General features: G+C 40.2%; 1 protein-coding gene and 1 long non-coding RNA gene across 8 annotated transcripts; one reads left to right on the forward strand and one right to left on the reverse strand.

Moving 5' to 3' along the window:
• The first annotated feature begins 11 nt into the window (after positions 1-11).
• Positions 12-7,917, forward strand: DNAAF10 (dynein axonemal assembly factor 10). Its single transcript, XM_079297598.1, is given in 9 exon segments — positions 12-235; positions 1,187-1,287; positions 2,332-2,462; positions 2,925-3,026; positions 3,747-3,862; positions 4,198-4,332; positions 6,129-6,226; positions 6,958-7,120; positions 7,122-7,917. Coding segments are annotated over 9 exon segments (1,077 nt in total). The 5' UTR covers positions 12-46; the 3' UTR covers positions 7,164-7,917.
• LOC306797941 lies at positions 3,888-18,217 on the reverse strand. Of its 7 annotated transcripts, none has more exons than XR_013773228.1 (5): positions 18,033-18,173; positions 15,224-15,343; positions 11,507-14,345; positions 8,489-8,597; positions 3,888-4,083 (listed from the first exon to the last, which is right to left on the reverse strand). It is a non-coding gene; the product is annotated as an uncharacterized lncRNA (long non-coding RNA). The 7 variants fall into 7 exon arrangements; XR_013773229.1 differs by lacking the exon at positions 3,888-4,083 and having other exon boundaries at positions 8,033-8,597; positions 11,507-11,910; positions 14,203-14,345; positions 18,033-18,217; XR_013773230.1 differs by lacking the exon at positions 3,888-4,083 and having other exon boundaries at positions 8,033-8,597; positions 11,507-11,578; positions 14,203-14,345; positions 18,033-18,209.

Here is an 18,217-nt window from a genome sequence, read left to right on the forward strand (position 1 = left end):
TGCCGGCCGCTTCCGCCGGGGCCGCGGCGGGGCGGGGCGGGGCGGCATGTCCGCGGCGGGGCTGGAGCGGCCGCAGGTGGTGTCGCACGTCCAGCAGGCGCTGAGCTACACCGTGTTCGACTGCAAGTGGGTGCCCCGCAGCGCCCGCCTGCTGTGCCTGGGCAGCGCCGCCCGCGGCACCGGTCTCGTCCAGCTCTACGAGCTGCACGGAGCCCGCCTGGAGCTGCTGCGGGAGGTGAGCGCGGGCCCCTCGGGAACGGCTGCCAGAGCCCGGGGATAAGAAACAGGAGCCCATTTGCGTGTTCAGCGCGCTGATTCAGTGATACCCTGTCGTTTCTTGTAGCAAAATGGGAGTCTGTTTCTTCTCCCAGGCATCTAGTGACAGAGCAAGGAGACGTAGACTTAAGCTGTTGAGCTTCAGATGCGACATTAGGAAAAATCTCCTCACAGAAGGGGTCATTTGATATTGGAATGGGCTGGCCGGGGCAGTGGTGGAATCACCGTTCCTGGAGGTGTTTAAGAAAGGCTGGATTTGGCACTCAGTGCCATGGTTTTGTTGACAAGGTGGTGGCCGGTCACAGGTTGGACTCGACGATCTCAGAGGTCTTTTTCAATCTGAGGCTGTGATTATGTGATTGTGTTTACTGCCATGATTTGTAGGTTGTTTTCATGTGTTGTGTTATGGGTTTCTGCTTTCTGCCTGTGTTCGGCCTTTTTCTGAGTGGTGTTTTCATTTGTTCGTTTGGGAGTATTTTTGTTGTTTTAGTTTTTGGTTGGTTGTTTGGTTTTTGATTGGTTGTTGGCAGAGGTTTTTGGTTGGTTGGTTGGTTGGTATTTGCTTTTGTGTTTGGTTGGTTGGTTATTTGCTTTTATGTTTGTTTGGTTATTTTCTCCCAGACTGCCCTTTGAGTGTTTGCTTCTTGCAGTTCCTCTGGTGCATAAGGCCCCACCAGGCCACAAGAGTGTTTTTCTTCTAGACCAGTAAACTGGACCCTCTGCTTTTCTCTGCACAAGGACTGAACTCAAAGTGTGGCTTGCCTTCGATGGCATTTTGAGAGTATTCTGTGCCAAATACCTCATTTGTGTTTTGCCGACACTTGCCCCTATGTATTCCCAAGAACTGTGTGGTCTGTGGGTGTTTTTGCCTTTTCCATGTGCTGACACAAACGTTTCCTTTCTTTAAAAGATTGAAAAGCCCAAACCTATAAAATGTGGGACTTTTGGTGCTACATCTCTGCAGCAAAGATACTTAGCTACGGGAGATTTCGATGGAAACCTTAACATATGGTAAGCACAGATATTCTCTGTGTTTCCACTTAATGTTGTCCATGTCTATCTGAACGAAGGTTTCTGTTTGTGGCTTTTGCATGTGATGCTCTCCATGCTGCCCATGGTTGGGACCCAATTCAAGCTTTGCTGGCTACTGTATTTGGACTGTGCCTGTTTTGTAGAAACAACACAGAATTCTGCACCGTGTTTCATTCAGTGCTGCTTCACTCTCATCTTCTGTGTGCAGCTACAAAAGCCTGTTAAAGTTCTGTGTGCTCGTCCTCTGAAAGGAGGCTTTTGAATTGGATGCATGAGTACAAAGAAAAGGTTGTGTTCAACCTAAATTTCTTGTCTAGATTAAATATGTATTTTTAATATTGAAATTTCAAATGTTTTCTCTAGGTCCCTCAATTATTTGTGTAATTGATGTCTAGGTAAATTTATGATCAAATAAAGTCATAATATCAAAGGGAGATTGTTTATTTCATCATTATTATTATATTGCTCTATGTCAAGGAACTACTGGTTCTTGTTGGAATAGCAAGAATTACATGGAACAGTTACTGGTAGAAATGTAAAATAAAATTCTGAAGGATTTTTGAACAATGGGAAAGAGTGGCAAAGAACCATGGAACTCATGGCTGGATACAATATTCACCTGAAATTAAAGAGCAGTAGTCAGAGCTAGGTGGGGATCAATGAATCAAGTTATTTTATAGACCTACTGAAAGCAAACCTAATTGGACTATTTTGATCTGTAGCGTGATTCATTTTTGAGCCCAGCATAAAATCTGGGTCTGAGCAGTTGCTGTGAGGAATCCCACAACTGCCTTTACAAACAGGGAGGTCCAGAACAGAGCAAAACCTTTCATAGCAGTCCAAAGCACTAGCTAAAGAAGGAATCAAAGACAGACTCATGGTTCTTAGTGGTGATATCCATATTTGTTCTCACCGTTAATCTGAGCTTTTATGATTTGTGCTCAAGTTTCCTTTCATTTTTATTCAAATCCTGAGTGTCAAGGAAAAATGCCATGTTTTCTGTTCTTTTTCTTTCTTGCCTAGGAATTTAGAAGCTCCTGAAATACCAGTGTATTCTGTGAAAGGTCATAAGGAAATCATAAACAGTATAGATGGTGTAGGTGGCTTAGGAATTGGGGAAGGTGCACCAGAAATTGTGACTGGCAGTCGAGATGGTGAGTTAGTGAACTCTGCAAGTCTTTCCAGTTCCTCTGAGCCTGCAGGCTCTTGATGGCAGGGCATGGTCTGCCATCTGAACTAGTTACAAGCTGTTGCAACTAGTTCTTTGTACACTGTCTTTTGAATCTTGCTTGGGACCAATTTTCTCTAATTCTTCTAGAAGCCACAGATAAGCAAAAGGTACTGTTATCATTGGGCATGACACAGAAGGAATACAAACCAGAATAAATGCAAAATATAAGCTAGAGAAAATGTATCTTTAACAAATGCTTTCACTGTTTCTGTTTGGTTTTGTGGTTCTTTCTGATGTCCACGAAACACGGTGAGGCTTTCTAGAATTGAAAGAGTTGCTCCTGTCCTTTGAATGATTAGGATGAAAAGCAAAGGGCTTTCCTGGGAAGGTGATCACAGTATGACAGTGTATTCCTAACACAAAATCTATTGTATTTCTTTCCCAGGAACTGTGAAGGTGTGGGACCCGAGGCAGAATGACACTCCTGTGGCTAATATGGAGCCTGTACAGGGGGAGAGCAAAAGAGACTGCTGGACTGTGGCATTTGGTAATTGATCTGAGCATTCCTCCCTCTCATATGATTGTGCTTTGATCATTATCAATGTATTTCAGGATGTTATGGAATACTTTATTTTGTATGGATGCATAAGTAGCAGGTTTTGCTTTTCTACACTGTGAAATTTATGTGTGGGTCAAAATAAACCAGTTTTGTGGGTTTGTGAGGGTTAGGTTTTGGACTCGTTCTCTAATCACTTTTAGTCACCATTTGTTGTTGGACTTGATAATCTTGGAAGTCTTTTCCAACCTAAATGATCTGATGATTCTGTAGTTTCACAGATAAGCTGTGCAAGCTTTATTTATGTGCTGAGGAATGTAAAAACAATAGATCCAGCTGTGTGGTCTCGAAGGAGTGTAAATGTTGCCATGTAAGGGGAACCCATTACTGTTGTAGTGTACTTCCAGCTACCAAGCATTCAGGACTTAATTTAATAGCTGACCCTTTAAGAACTAATTAAAGAAAACAGCAATGCTTGATGTGAGCTCTACATTTTTCTTTGGAGAGAGCAAAGCTGCTTGTGTCATACACAAGATTTTTCTAGACCCCTTGGGTTTGAAAACCATCCAGTTCACCACATCTTAATATCCCAACAATAACTTGTTGTTGTTGTTGTATAAATGTAAGTTGAAACTGCAGGCCTGGGACTTCCAAAATTTACAGGCTAAAGAGGTTTTTGTGTTTTCTGGTTAATTCTCTCTCTATGTCCAGGCAATGCTTACAATCAAGAGGAACGTGTTGTGTGTGCTGGATATGACAATGGGGACATTAAATTGTTTGACTTAAAAACCATGTCACTACGATGGGAGACCAACATTAAGAATGGGGTAAGGAAATCATAAAAGTATTTTTCATTCCAGCTCCTTTGTAGGATGGAAAAATTAAAAAGGCTTCTGTCTGTGTGAAACTTACCCAGAAGTTTCTGCTGAGATTGTACCAAGGTATAATTTTCTTTAGGTTTAGCAAGTTGTACCACTCACATTCTTGATTGGGACAGGATGGGGTATTTTTCAGTGGATTCATGTTTTCAGATGAACTCGTTTATTTGCTATTTGGTGATGACATTAACAAATGATTAATACATATTTACAAATCACAAAACATCCATTTTTTTTAATAGTGGCTAAATTACATGACTGAATTTATCTTGTTTTATATCCAGGTTTGCAGTGTGGAGTTTGACAGAAAAGATATAAATATGAATAAGCTGGTGGCAACATCGCTTGAAGGAAAATTCCATGTTTTTGATATGAGAACTCAGCATCCAACCAAAGGTTTTGCATCTGTTTCAGAGAAGGTATGGGGAAACTGAGAATTTCTTATTAAGAGACAAACTTCCTAAATTCATGCTGTCAGATTATTACAGGAATAGTACAAATAGGCAAGAAATGACCAGGTTACTTTATAAAACTTTTTGTTGCTGTTGTTTGGTTTTGGTTTTTGTTTAGTGAAAAAAATCTGGTGACAATTCAAGAAGAGGCACTTTTGCAGTAAAGTTCTTTAGGACCTATTTTTTTAGAAAAGTCTGAGTTTCAGCTTAGTATTTTCCATACTATCATTAAAAGCAGATAAGGTGTTGAAGGTACTTTATTCTGAATCAAAGAATTCTTGTGGGTCTAGCATTGGCTAAATGGCCAGTGTATACACTAGAATTATTTACTTGTTTCCTGCTGTGAGATAGAATTAGGAGGAAGGCAAAACAGGCTCAAACTTTAAAGGGTACAAAATAAAACTTTATTACTAGAAATTATAAGAAAAAATAATTAGAATCAAAATAAAACTTTCAGAACACTTTTCCTGCTCCAACAACTTCTTTTCTTTCACACTGGCAACATACAGAAACACATCAGTCAGTTTACCATCTCTAAAAATAGTCTTTCACCAATTTACTTGGGAGAGGAGACTTCTCTTCAGTCTGTGGAGATTTCTACACAAGGAAATAGTTTTCTCATGACATCCATGTCACCATGTTCAGCCGCCCAGGAGAATGGAAATCTGATCACTGTGTAAAAATCCCTTCCTTGACTAACAGGCTTCCCACAACTGTTATTGAGGACCACATCAACTTATGGGGTACACTTTAAGGATTATAACAGTTCAAACAAAAACTCTCTTCATCTTTGAAAACAGAGGTCTTTCTTCTTCTCTTCTCTGGTGGGCAGCAGGGGTCTTCTGTCTATTCAAACTTCTCCTAGGATCACAGCCATTTCAATATCTGCTTACTTTAACATAAATGCCTCTGCTCATGTCTACACTTAGAACATTTCATCCACCCCATAGTGTATTTCTATGAGTTATACAGAAACAAGAGTCTCTTCTCCAAAGCTTAAAAAAAGAGAAATTTCAGTCCGAGAGTGAGGCATCTCCATCAGTCCCTTTCATCTGTTACCTGACTCTTCCTTTTGTCTGACCTCGGTGTTTTCATGCTGTTTCTGCTGTTTCCTGAGCCCTGCATCAGAGAGCCTGGTGTTACCCTCTGAGAGGCCAGAAATAAAAGAGCCTTCCCCAGGTTTTTTCCTCTTTACACCTGTGTTTCACAAAGGCACATAAACTTACTCATTGGTGTAACAATGTGTCAATATTAAAAGTCAGCTGCCGATTGGTCCCTGTCAGGTCCAAAGTTTGGTGCCCAGGTCCTGACAGGGAACTATTTCAGGAAATTTAGACAACCTCCCATAAGAATAAAACAAACTTAATTAATTCATTTATTTATAAATAATTTTGTAATAAAATGTGAAAATAGAATTTGTTGTTCATGTAGTGCATTTAAGCTTTTCTTTGTGGACATTTGCAGACAGATATGCATTAAGTCAAAGGATGCGTTAGGTTTTTCCTGAGTGATTTCTGTTGCTATATGATCTTAGTTCCCTGGTGAGGTTTGACTGGTTCACTTTGTGTTGTGTTTGCACAGGTTTGTAGCACATTCCCTTCCAGTAATCATTTTAAGATGTACCATATAGTGAAATTAACTGTCCACTGTGGGAAGGCTGGGCTCTCCTCATACAAGTGATCTCTGTGTTTAAGATTCTGTGTCCTTTCCTATGAAGTTCATCCACAAATGACTTCTCTACAATGCTTCTTTCTTTTTATTAGGCACAAAAATCTACCATTTGGCAGGTTCGGCACCTGCCACAGAACAGAGATATATTTATGACAAGTGGAGGATCTGGGAGCCTTCATCTCTGGAAATAGTAAGTGATCACTTCTCCAGGCAGGAGTAAGAAACCAAGCATTTAATGTTTTAAGAAATAATCTTTTTGAAAATGGTGAGAGGGGTCTTGCTTCCAACCTCAGAATATCTGGTTAAAATTATTGCTTACAAACACAGTAGAACAGATGATTTAAGTGTCAGTACTTGATCTGGAATCTTGAATTAATCCCTAAGAGAATGTGACAGCACAGATGAATCTTGCCCTTGTTGTTGTAATGTAGTGAAGATCTAATTATATCCTTGGTTAATATGATGATAAGTGGGAATAAATGGCTTTCTTAAAATTCTCATATGGTAGCAGTTAAATCTGAGAAGAATTTTGAAAGCCTTGACTAAACGGTTCTTATGTTGATATTTTCTTACATTACATGGTAAAATAATGTAACTGTCCTGAATGCAACAAAGTTGGTGCATTAAGTTTCAGAAGCATAGCTGTGATGAAATTTTTCTGCCTGTGGTAAAAGCCAACCAGTTTAAAAAGTAAGAGCTATGGGACAGGGCTGTCAGGATTCAAAATTTCCTACCTCCTTTTTTTCTTTCATGAAATATCTACTAAAGCATGCAGTGTAGATATAGATTGGATATGGATTATGTGTTACTTTTAAGGAATTATGTATCTTCTCTCTATAGCAGGAAATAAAGAGGATGATGACATGTTTGTATCAATAAATTCCTAAGTACTTGTTTTTGTTTTACTTCCCTCATTGGCAGTGAGTATCCAGCCCAGCGCTCAAAGAAGGATTCAGAAGGATCTGAGATGGGGGTGGCAGGGTCTCTTAGTCTCTTGCAAAATGTCACTCTGTCAACACAGCCCATCTCTTGCCTGGACTGGAGCCCTGACAAAAGGGACTGTGTGTCTGGGGGCTTTGACCAAAACTGTGAGGGTGCTGATAGTTACAAAGCTTAACAAAATTTGACAAAGAAAGCTAGAATTTCTGCTGGGAAAGCAATATAGTTTGCAGTCTGTAAATATGGGAGGGGGAGCCCTTTTATTTCTAATTTAATTTCTTCCTTAATAAAGCTGGATTAAAGAAATAGAAGCCAGATTTTTCTTGAAAAATTGGAAGTTCAGATATGTACAGTTAAGATTGTTTTGCTGATTGTACTGCGATGGCTTGAAGTTGCCTGGGTACAAAATTTAACCTTCTAGTAATGTGAATTTACACTTAAAATAAAATGTGCCTTTGTATTAACACAGCTCTGTCATTTCAGAGTTCACTTGGGTTTGTCTTCAGTTTATTCATAGTGATCTCTTCACACTTCTTGTTAAATGGTTTGCTTTATTATATATAATATTGTCCATGTGCATTCATGCAATGGGAACTACAACAGAAACTATTTGTGTTATTGGATTTATTAATTAGAATGTCTGTTAAAGTGACTTAGGCTTCTTTAATACAATAGAGAAATAATAACAAAGGCTAAAACACCCAGGTTTAATGGAGTAGAGATTTTATTGAAGCTCATATGGAAAATAAACTATTGAGCAAAATGCACTGTTTATTATTTTAGTTGGGTTTCCTATTAAGTTTATATGTTGTGTTGTTTTATATCTGTTTTCAAAATTATATTCTACAAATAAAATTATATATAGTGTTTTCTTAATACGAAACAAGTATATTATTGAAATAAGAGATTTAGAGAAGTAATAATATAAAAAATCTCACAGGATATTAAACTCTAGACTTTGTGGAATGGAGAAATCCTTCATGCCTGTGTAGCAGAGGGTGGGCCAAGAGGAACATTACAGTAGACCATAACACCCAGTGTGTCTGTGGATAGTCCTTGTTTTTAATAGGTCACTGGTACTCTCCTCTAGCTTGTCTACAAACTTAGGTTCTGTGTGTCTCAGATTTAGTAAGGACAAGCAGGGATGAAAACACAGGCAATGTAGGCCAAATAGTGTGTGGAAGGACAAAGATTTATGAGATTCAGCTGTCTTCCCTAAGACTTGATGGTTTGCTTGCAAGTGCAGTATTTAGTATATGATTTTTTTTTGACCCAAGTAATCCCACCTCCTTTTGTGCATAGTGTCATGTTAGAGAGCATATTCTGAAATTATTTTAAATGTCCTTCTTAGAGTACATTCCAGCAGGAGGGAATAGGGGAAACCACTACTCTGCACTCTTGGCTGCAGCTTGCTTTCAGGTGTGGAATTCAAAGACTTCAAGTGCTTTGAGTCTAAAATGTCTGTTCAAAGATGGCTTCCATTAGCTTTGTGCTGTAATTAAAATATACTCACTGAAAGGTGTGAAAGGCAGTGGAAATATATGGAAGTATGGCTTCTCTCTTTAACAATAGCCCTGAGTCAAGCACAGACTAAGGGAAGAAAAAGCTCTCGGTGCAGGTACCTGCAAGGGAAAACAAAATCTCCTGAGCACAGGACTTGGATTCTTTTATGTACTTATTCCAAGCAAAATGTCCTTTCTTTATTCAAACATCTTCAGGGAGATCACCTGGTGGTGATAGCAAGAACTATTAAACAGTTTCTTAAAGCTCCATAGGCCTCCAAAATATGAAAGTGTGTTACCTCTGTGCACTTAATTTTGAGATTCATTTTATTACTTGTTTTGAAAATGAAGGAATGTGTTCCCCTTATGAGTAGCTGGTTTCATGAAAACATTACAGTTTTCATATCAGGAGCTTGCAAAAAACTGAGAGCTGGAGGAAAGCACAGATGGAAGGTGATGTGTCCTTGTTCCTTAAAGGTAAGTGGCTGTACCTGTGTACCTACAAAATGAAAGACAGTTACTGGTTGCAGAGAAGGGCTGTTGCTTGTGCCTGTACTGTGCATTATCTCCTCAGCAGATTGTATTTCTGCTTCTTCGAGGCTAAACCAGAAACATAAGCAGACCAAAAGCTGCCTGTGGCAGCCCAGCGTGCTCTATTTATAGTACTTACCCTCTTGCTGAAGACAAGCCTGCAGAGCTAAAGTGTGTTCTAAATAAAATCATAATGCATCTGAGATGTCATGCACAGACCAAATGCTCTCTGACACAGCACTGAGGAGTGCTCTGGAAAACCCCTGCCTTGCCCGAGGCCAGGAAATGGAATGTACTACCGAATTTGGAGTGACTACATTTAACAAGGGTATCTGCCTGGCAGCTTTCACTTGTTTCCTGTGCAAACCATCCCTGCCTGCTCATGGAAGAAAAGAATCTTTATGGGCATGACTGCAGCCCATATACAGGGATGTGTTACACATTTTTTGGGTTTGTTCTGGCTTTGTGGTTTTTTAATGAGATTGCTGCCCAAATCCCCAACTATCAGATCTGAGTTTTCTGTTTCACACCAGTATAGTTATTTTGAATTTCCACCATTTGTAAAGGTCCTTGGTGATTACAGCCCTCCGAGGTTTCATTGCAAGGAGCCAGTATTTGCATACAATATATACTTTCAATCACAAAAAAAAGAAAAAAAAAATTTAAAATTACAGTTTAGGCATGACTTGGACTGAATTTTAAGCAATGTAAGGCAAGTTGTAACTCTGTATGGGAAGCTACAATACTGTGCTCTCACCTCTTCGCAGCCACTGATTGTGTTAGGGACATCATGGAATTTGTACAAAGAAGAAAGATTGGGAATTGCATGAAAAAGAAAGACATCTCTTCAGTGATTCCTTCGAAACAGCAGACACAGCTTGTCAGTACAGTTCAGCTCATCTTCAAATTACTCCTTTCAAATAGATTTGATAGCAAAGAGGGATCATTTGATTAAGCTGACTGATGTATAAGTAAGAGTTTTGTGGCCTGCATATCAACTCTGTAATGAAGTTGTCTAAAGTTGGTATTGACAAAGTGCCAGGAAAGTACATTGATTTGCTGCTTTTTCTACCTCATTATTAATTCTGCATTTTCTTGCTCATGATGCTGTTACTGTCAAATTTTCAGTAGCATGCACTCTAAACAGAACTGCCTACTCCTGAAAAATGTTCAGACCACAGTCTGTATGTCTAGCATGTATTTAAAACCTTCATATAGGCAAAATATTTTGCAGTAGCAAACCCAAGTTCCAGTACTGTGAGCAACAGCAGCTGTTGACTCAGGCAGAAGCCAAGAGCTGTATCACTTGGAGTACATTGCAAAGCACAGCTGTGGGACTGCAGTGCAGGTTCAGCCCAGAGGAATGACCAGATGGGATTCCTGTGGATCTGGGCCAGAACTATTCAGCAACTTGGTGACGGTGACCAGTTCTAGCCTTGGCTGTGAAACATTTCTATTACTTGCTGGCTTTTTGGGAGGACTTGCTTCTCACAGCACAGCCTGCCTCTGAGAGTTGCCCACATTGTCCCACAGAGAACACTGGAAGTGGACTAGTGTTTCCTGATGGCTGCAAGAGTATCCAGGATCTCAAGGGCAGTGAACAGCTGCCCCACATTCTGGTCTGTCTCCTCAGCCACCAATAAAGCAATTGTCACAGAAGTTTTACAGCATCCTGCAAGAAAGGTGATCACAGCAGGGCATCTCTTCCCAACAGTATTCTTCAGTGTTACATTCTTAAATGGTTGATCTGTGCCAACTGGTCCAATACTTTGCTGATGTAATTCAGGACTGCAGCACGAGTAGGAGGCAATATGTGTGTGGCAGCCCTGCTTTGGAGACAAGTTCAATTTTACAGCATGGTCCCACATTTTATCAATCAGTCTCTGAGTCAAAGAATGAGCCCATTGCTGTTTAGCTTAGTACAACTACAGCCTCTGGGACAGATTTATCTTCAAAGAGCACATTTCTCTCTAAGAGATCTCCCCCTCTCCTGTCTGTACTCCCCGCCTCTGCAATCTTAGTTAAATCTTCTGTCACCATCTCCATGTCTGAGGATGTGCAGAGGGAACTAAGGTGCAGAACCATATGAAGGCACCTGTAAGTTCCCTCTTCTGTTATGCTTGGCAGTAAAAATAGACTGTGCAGAATGTACAGATTGGAGCTTCCTTTCTAGAACAAGGGCTCTTTCCACTCTTGTCAATGTGCAAGAGGCCACCCGAGGCTGACAGTCTTAGCTTCCTTGGCTTGGAACCCTGACTTCCTTCTGGGGTAGCCTTGTATGTTAAAGAGTGTTTTGATTGTCTAGAGTTTAATGATGGTGACAGAAGGGTTGAGCCTTTATGGGTAAAAATCGGGGGATCAGGCCAAAAAGTCAAATACCCTAGTGGGAATCTGTTAGAGATCATCCATCCAGGGTGAAGAGGCAGATGAAAGACACTATAAGCAGCTAGGAATTTCACAATTGCTAGTCCTTGTTCTTGTGGAGGGCTTCACCTTACTAGAAATACAGCAGAGAGGAAACAGTTGAGAAAGGTCCTGAAGTGTGCAGCTGAACAGAGTGTTGGCTGGAACTTTGGAAAAAAAGAGTTTATGACCTCTGGAAAAGGGGCAGGCAACTCAGGAGGACAAAAATGTCATGAAGTTTTATGGAGGGAGAAAATTAGAAGGGCCAAAGCCCAGACAGAACTTCACTTGTCTACTGCCACACAGTAAAAAAAAAAAAATCCTTCTGAAATACATTAGCAACAAATGGAGGGCTAAGGAGAATCTCCATCCTTTAATGGATGCCAGAGGTGACAAAGGATGAAGGTAAAGGCTGAGGTACTTATTGCCTTGTTTGCCTCAGTCCTGAGTAGACCACAAGTCCCACAAGGAGCAGCTGAAGGACCTGGGGTTGTTTAACCTGGAGAAAAGAAGGCCCAAGGGAGATCTTACTGCTCTGAAAGAAGGCTGTAGCCAGATGTGGGTTGGCCTTTTCTAGATAACAAGCAACAGGATGAGGAAGTGGCCTCAACACGCACCAGGGAAGGTTCAGATTGGATATTTGGAAAATTTTCTTCACTGTAGTGAAGTAATCAAGCTTTGGAAAAGGCTGCCCAGGGAAGTGGTGAAGTCACCATCCCTAGCAGTATTTAAAAGGACCATGTAGATGTGGCACTTGGAGACAAGCTTTAGTGGAGGGCTTGGCAGTGCTGGGTTAACTTGATGATCTTTCCTAAGGATTCTTTTCTAAACAATGGTATGATTATACAGTTCTTAAGCATGGCAGTGAAGCTGAGTATTTTTCATCAGTATGAAAAGTCCATCACCAGCATAAATAAACACAGGCAAGCTCTCCTAGGTTGCTTGTGATTTAAGGTTATGAAACATTGAAAACATTCTCTGAAGCCAGAGGACCTGTGGGTTGCAAGAAGAGCAATAAAGTCTACAGAACAGCAACTGAGACATGATGGGACCTTTTCATGTGACAGTGGATCAGAAATAGTAGCTCAGACTGTTTACCAGACTACATTGTATCAGTTGCTAACAGACTGACTGTTACAGCTTTGCAGCTGAAATTACTCTTTCCTTCAAGTAAATTCCTAGTCAACTCCTTAAGTCCCTGTTTTTGGAGTGTCTACTTACAGTAAAACCCACCACTGGCAAAATTCAGGTAGATGCAGCTAATGAAACCAGTTCAGTTGCCTCAGATGCTAAACCTTTTATTTTTAGGTCATCAGTCTTCCTGCAGAGATGACAGAAACCCTCCTTGTTTCTTTCTGGCACAGCTCAACCAGGCAGGACGTTGTGGCCTGTTCAGCAGGTGTGAGGGGCAGACACTCCTGCCTTGCAGAAATGTCTGTGGCACAGGCCTGTGGCATCTTTATACTTGGCAGTGTTTTCCCTTCCTGATGTTTGCATTCCCTTCCTCCAACATCATGCTCTTGCAGAGTGCACAAGAAACATAACAGCAGCCACACTGGGTTAGCCCAAAGCCTTCTTTCCTGCTTTTTCAGAGCGCATGTACAGATAAATTAAAAAATACTTTAAAATGACAACTACAATTTGGGTCCTAAGTTTAATTTACTCCTAAAGTTGTCTTAGGCTTTCTGCTAAAACAGAGTATATAATATATTATTCTATTGAATTTAGGAACAGGAGCTAACAAGTGAGACATATGAAATGCTAATGCATTTAAAAATAAACCTCAATTTCTTAATACAATTTACTTCCACAATCTTCCACTTTGTAAAAAAATTACAGCTTTACATACTAATTGGAAGAAATGCAATCTTAGAATAGTATCAGAACAAATACTCTACATGATAGATTGCTTTCAATTTATTTCTACCATTTCCATATATAAATGCATTTACCCTAATAGATATATATATACATTCAGTAAATAAGGCTTTGTATGTAAAGTAACCCAGTACTTCACATCCTGTCATTTAATCTAGCTGGCATGAAGACAAGCTCTTTTGATCTGTACCAACTATCATTATCTCAGTGTAGATCTCATACTCCCTATCTGTTATGTTAAAAAAGCTTTAATTAGAGGGCTTAAGATAGTCTTATTGAATTATATTATTTTTCCTCCCTAAACTAAAGATACATTAATCTCAGTTTCCCTCTTTCCATGTCACTTCACATCTGTATTTTGATTAGGAATTTTATGTTTTCAAAAGAGAAAAGAGTCAATATTTAGTGGTTTAAAGCCATTCTAATTTAATCTGAGTCTAGAAAAAAACGCATTTTCAGAGCATTTTAACTGAAAGGTCAGTCTAAGTTCACTTGGGCTTAGGCTGCCACATACACTGCCTGTAAGTTCAGCAAAGTGTAACAGAAAATGGAAAATTTTGGAGGTCACATTTCTTTTCCCCTGTGCTAATGTCACTACTACAGGATTTTTAGTTGCTGAAAATGTGGGTTAGCCTCAAGAGTCTCTTACCCCTCTAGCAAGTAAAACAAACAAAACTGGCAGTCAGATAGATACCTTGGTCTGTCTTTCTGACCTCACCATCTGCATTGTAATAAATCACTGTAAAATCTCTGTCACTGCCCTCCCTCCCTCCCTGCATGCATCTGGTCTCAGCAGAATTCAGGCAGAGACATAAATTCCCATAAACAGGGCATCAAGCCAGGCAGCTGCCTGTCATTGTCCTTTTAGCAATGTTTGTCTTTTGATTTACCAGAGGAAACACTGGGTACTCACCCTTCTTCCACTAATGAACAAGTGCACATCAGGCAATATTGGCAAGCAGGTGGATGTTTGTACTTCACTTTACTCCTGCTACACCCTCTTCTGGTAACTTGCTGGTCTGCCCACACATGGGATTGCAGATTCATTAAATTACACTGCAAAGAAATTAAATTACAAATTCATTAGATTACACTGCCAAGAAGTGGGCCTCACAAAAACAAAATGCCTATTCCAAAAGGTCCAAGGTGCCCTTCAGACACACGTGTACTACACATACAAACATATCCCAAACTGGTCTGCTTGCCAGATTTTTGGTCTGATTTTAGAGTCTGTATTTTTTTTCCTGCAAATGGTTTATTAACTCTTTTGTTACAAGTAGCTTCTAGTAATCTTTGTTATATTCATACCAGATTCACAGCAAAAGAATCTATGCTATATTTTTTCATTTATATTGTCTTCTGCACGACATCTCTCAAAGCTTTTCAGTAGCATTGCTTCAGGAAGATGTCAGGCTGTGGTGCTTTGCATGACCTAGGCTGTATAATGATTCCAGTGAGGCCAAGACTACAGGATTTGGCCTCCACGTTTGCTCCAAAAAGAACATTGACTTGTCAGGAATCATTATTTTGTATGTACAGTGGATGAGATGCATCATAATAATGCAGTAATTATGTTAAAGATGCCTGTCACTTTGACTACTTTGGCACAAATATTCAGGATTGTTTTCTCTTGTTTCAGGAATGATAACAGAAAAATCAATAACCATTCATAGACCTCAAATGAAATGGTTTCCATTAAGTACCAGATGCCAGTGCAGTTTTTCATGGATAGACTTGTTTATAGATACACATATATAAAATAATAATATATTTTCAGAGTGGCACCATCATCAACCATTTGAAATTATATGAGCTATATCTCAATCAAGCTGATAAATGGGGGATAAATGTGAATTCTTAACTTCTCACTCACTGCTCTTGAAAACCAAACAGGCAGTGCAACCATTTTAAGCAGAAAATGAATGCTTTTATACTTAATAATCTCCTGAGTGAATTGGTTCAAGGAATTCCAAGGTTTGGCACTCAGTGTAGGAACTCTGGTTAACTGCACAAAAGTATAAATCTGTAGTAGTCCAGAGCCAGTAGGAGCAAATCTATAACAAATGTAAACCAGTAGAAGGAGACAGAGCCACACTGTATGACCAGGGAATATGGAGCATAGACTGTATTGCATTAATGCTCTACATGGATGCAATCTTCTACAGAGTTGGCTGAATCTGAATATTGATCAGCATGTATGGCATTTTCCTTTGATCTTGTAATTGAAACAAAATATTGGGTTTAGGAAATCAGACTCAGGCAACAATTTCTACCTAACATTTGTTAAATCAATTAGTCTATCAATCAAATCCCCTCTCTGTACTTCCTGGTCTGTAAGTGACTACTGAGGTAAGAATGAATTAAACATATGTTAATAGACATTTGGCATACTAGAACTGAAAAGTATTATTCTATTGAGGAGTGCTAATTCTCTGCTATCCTTCAGACTTCAATTTCTGAACATTTTGAAAAGAAAACTCTCCTAAATTCCCTTTTATTTACAGTGCATAATTCTGTTGTTGTACTAGTAAAAGGAACATAAGATTAACACAATTGTGTTTTTTGAAATAAGAAATGGCTAAGAAAATGCAGTGAAAATTTGTATTATTACACTAAAATACTAGCTCACAATAGGGATACCATTCTCTGCTCCAATGATTCTACCACCTGTATGTGTCCCTCATACAGCTGAAAGCCTCTTAAATAATCCCTGTGATTGCTGCTTTCATAATACTCATAAACCCCAAGTTTTTATTCATTTGCAGCTACTTTTGGTTGAAAGGAAAAGTTAAACCTCCAAATCTCCTGTAGGAAAAGGAAACAAGATGTAAACAACTAACAATGACATCTGAAGATCTTTAGATATGCTTCCAACTCGGACTAGGGAAAAAGAATCTCATTTGCAGTACACACTGATTTAATTAGAGTCGACATAGTATAGCCCTTAGATGATGTAAACCAAATTATTAAAAGGAAGCTCAATTTTGTGGTATTTTTAAAAGCATTGAAGGTGCAGGGAGGTACACTGAAGCTAGGTAAGATCTCCAACTTCTACTCCTGTTTCCCCTAGAGATATAACTCTACTTTCCCCAGCCTTAAACTCATCCCTCTCCAGACAGGACCTGCTTTTCCCTTCCTCTAGAAACTCTGTTGCCGAGCAAGCTGGCTCAGCACATTCCCTTCAGGCAACCAGCCACAATTTAGTCAGCCACATACAGACTCCTGGTATCCTATAGCTGGGAGGAGGCCCTCTTGAACTGTGATGAAGGACTCCAGTGATCTTACCTTGACCTGCTTTGGAGAGGATAGGCTGCAAAACCTGAGTTACAATAAGCTTCAGATGAGATTGTGAACAGGAGGCAGAAAGAAGTCTTTGGCAAGTAATGGCAATACTTCTGATGCAGATACTGACTTCTGCTTTACTATTTATCAGCATGTAAACTTGTAAAATATGGATATTATCTTTGGAAGCCACAGATGCGTTGGTACAATCTTCCAGTCAGTGAGCTCTTGAGGTGGAGAAATATTAATCCACTGCATTTTGAACACAGATTTGTTTGCTGAATTCTTACAGAATCCTAGAATGACTTGGGTTGGAAGGGACCTTAAATATCCTCTAGTTCTAATCCCCTGCCATAGGCAGGGACACCTACTAGACCAGGTTGCATCCAGCCTGGCCTTGAACATTTCCAGGGATGCGGCATTCACTTCTCTGGACAACCTGCTCCAGTGCCTTATCACCCTCACAGTAAAGGATTTTTTCCTAATACCTAATCTAAAACTATCTCGGTTTGGATCCATTCCCCTTGTCTTGTCATCACATGCCCTTGTAAAAATTCGCTCTCTGTCTTTCTAGTGGGTTCCCTTCAGGTACTGGAGGCCACAAATAGGTCACCTCTAAGTCATTTCTTTTCCAGGGTGAACAACCAATTCCCTCGTAGGAGAGGTGCTTTGTATCATTCTGGTAGCCTCCTCTGGATTTGTGGAGAAACACAGTGGAAAACACAGCCAATAACACAATTAGAAAACAACTCTCGCTTGAGGGTGAGTGTCAGGAAGGAAACAGTGCAGATCCCCTGGGATGACTCCATGCTTTAGAAGACCATCTCTACATACAGTTTGTGCCTCCCTTTCTCCAGGAAGCAATTGAAAGAGCTTTGGAACAGCTGGAGATGCGTTACGCCAGCTCTTTACCTTCTCCACTCAGAGGACCCAGAGGCTGGAAAGCACATTCCTGCTTTAAAAGAGCATCTCCAGATGTGTGCCTCAAACACTGATACCTGCATGGCTGTAGAGCCAGTGAATCAGACACGAATCCCATCAGACAAGAACTCTCGGTAATAACAAAAGACTGTTGGTGTTAACACCATGTGAGGAAGAACAAGTTGTGACAGGAGAAAGGGGCCATGAGGAGGTAGGGCACTACTTTTCTTGGACAAACATCCTTGCTGAAGTTCTTGGAGATAAACACAACCCATCATAGTGCAAGCACAGGAATGAGGCAAGAAGTGGGGATGGGCTGCAGGGAGAATCAGGACCACTCAAGACCCTTGAGAGAATAGGTTGTGCATGAGACCTAATTTACATAGAAAGAGAGAAATGAGTCTTCAGGGCAGGGAAACCTACGCATAAAAAAAGTATCCCTGCCCTAGACATCAACTGAATTCCTTTACCTTTGCCTTCCTTTTGCCTTTCCTTTCCTTATCTCTTCCCTTTCCTCCTTCCCCTTTATGCAAAACTCACAGTGCATGTCAGGGACTAACTTACACCAACTTCTATGCCAAGTGTATGATTCCTTAATCAAGTCTTCTGGTTGCCTGCGGACCCTATTGACTGTCTCCCTTCCGACAAAGTGCGTTTATGGAATTAGAACCCTTTCCCCTAAAGGCCGCTCCGCCAGGTCGCCGCTTCCGCCCTCGCCCCAGTCT

Source organism: Erithacus rubecula (assembly GCF_903797595.1).
Source record: "Erithacus rubecula genome assembly, chromosome: 2".
Classification (NCBI taxonomy): domain Eukaryota; kingdom Metazoa; phylum Chordata; class Aves; order Passeriformes; family Muscicapidae; genus Erithacus; species Erithacus rubecula.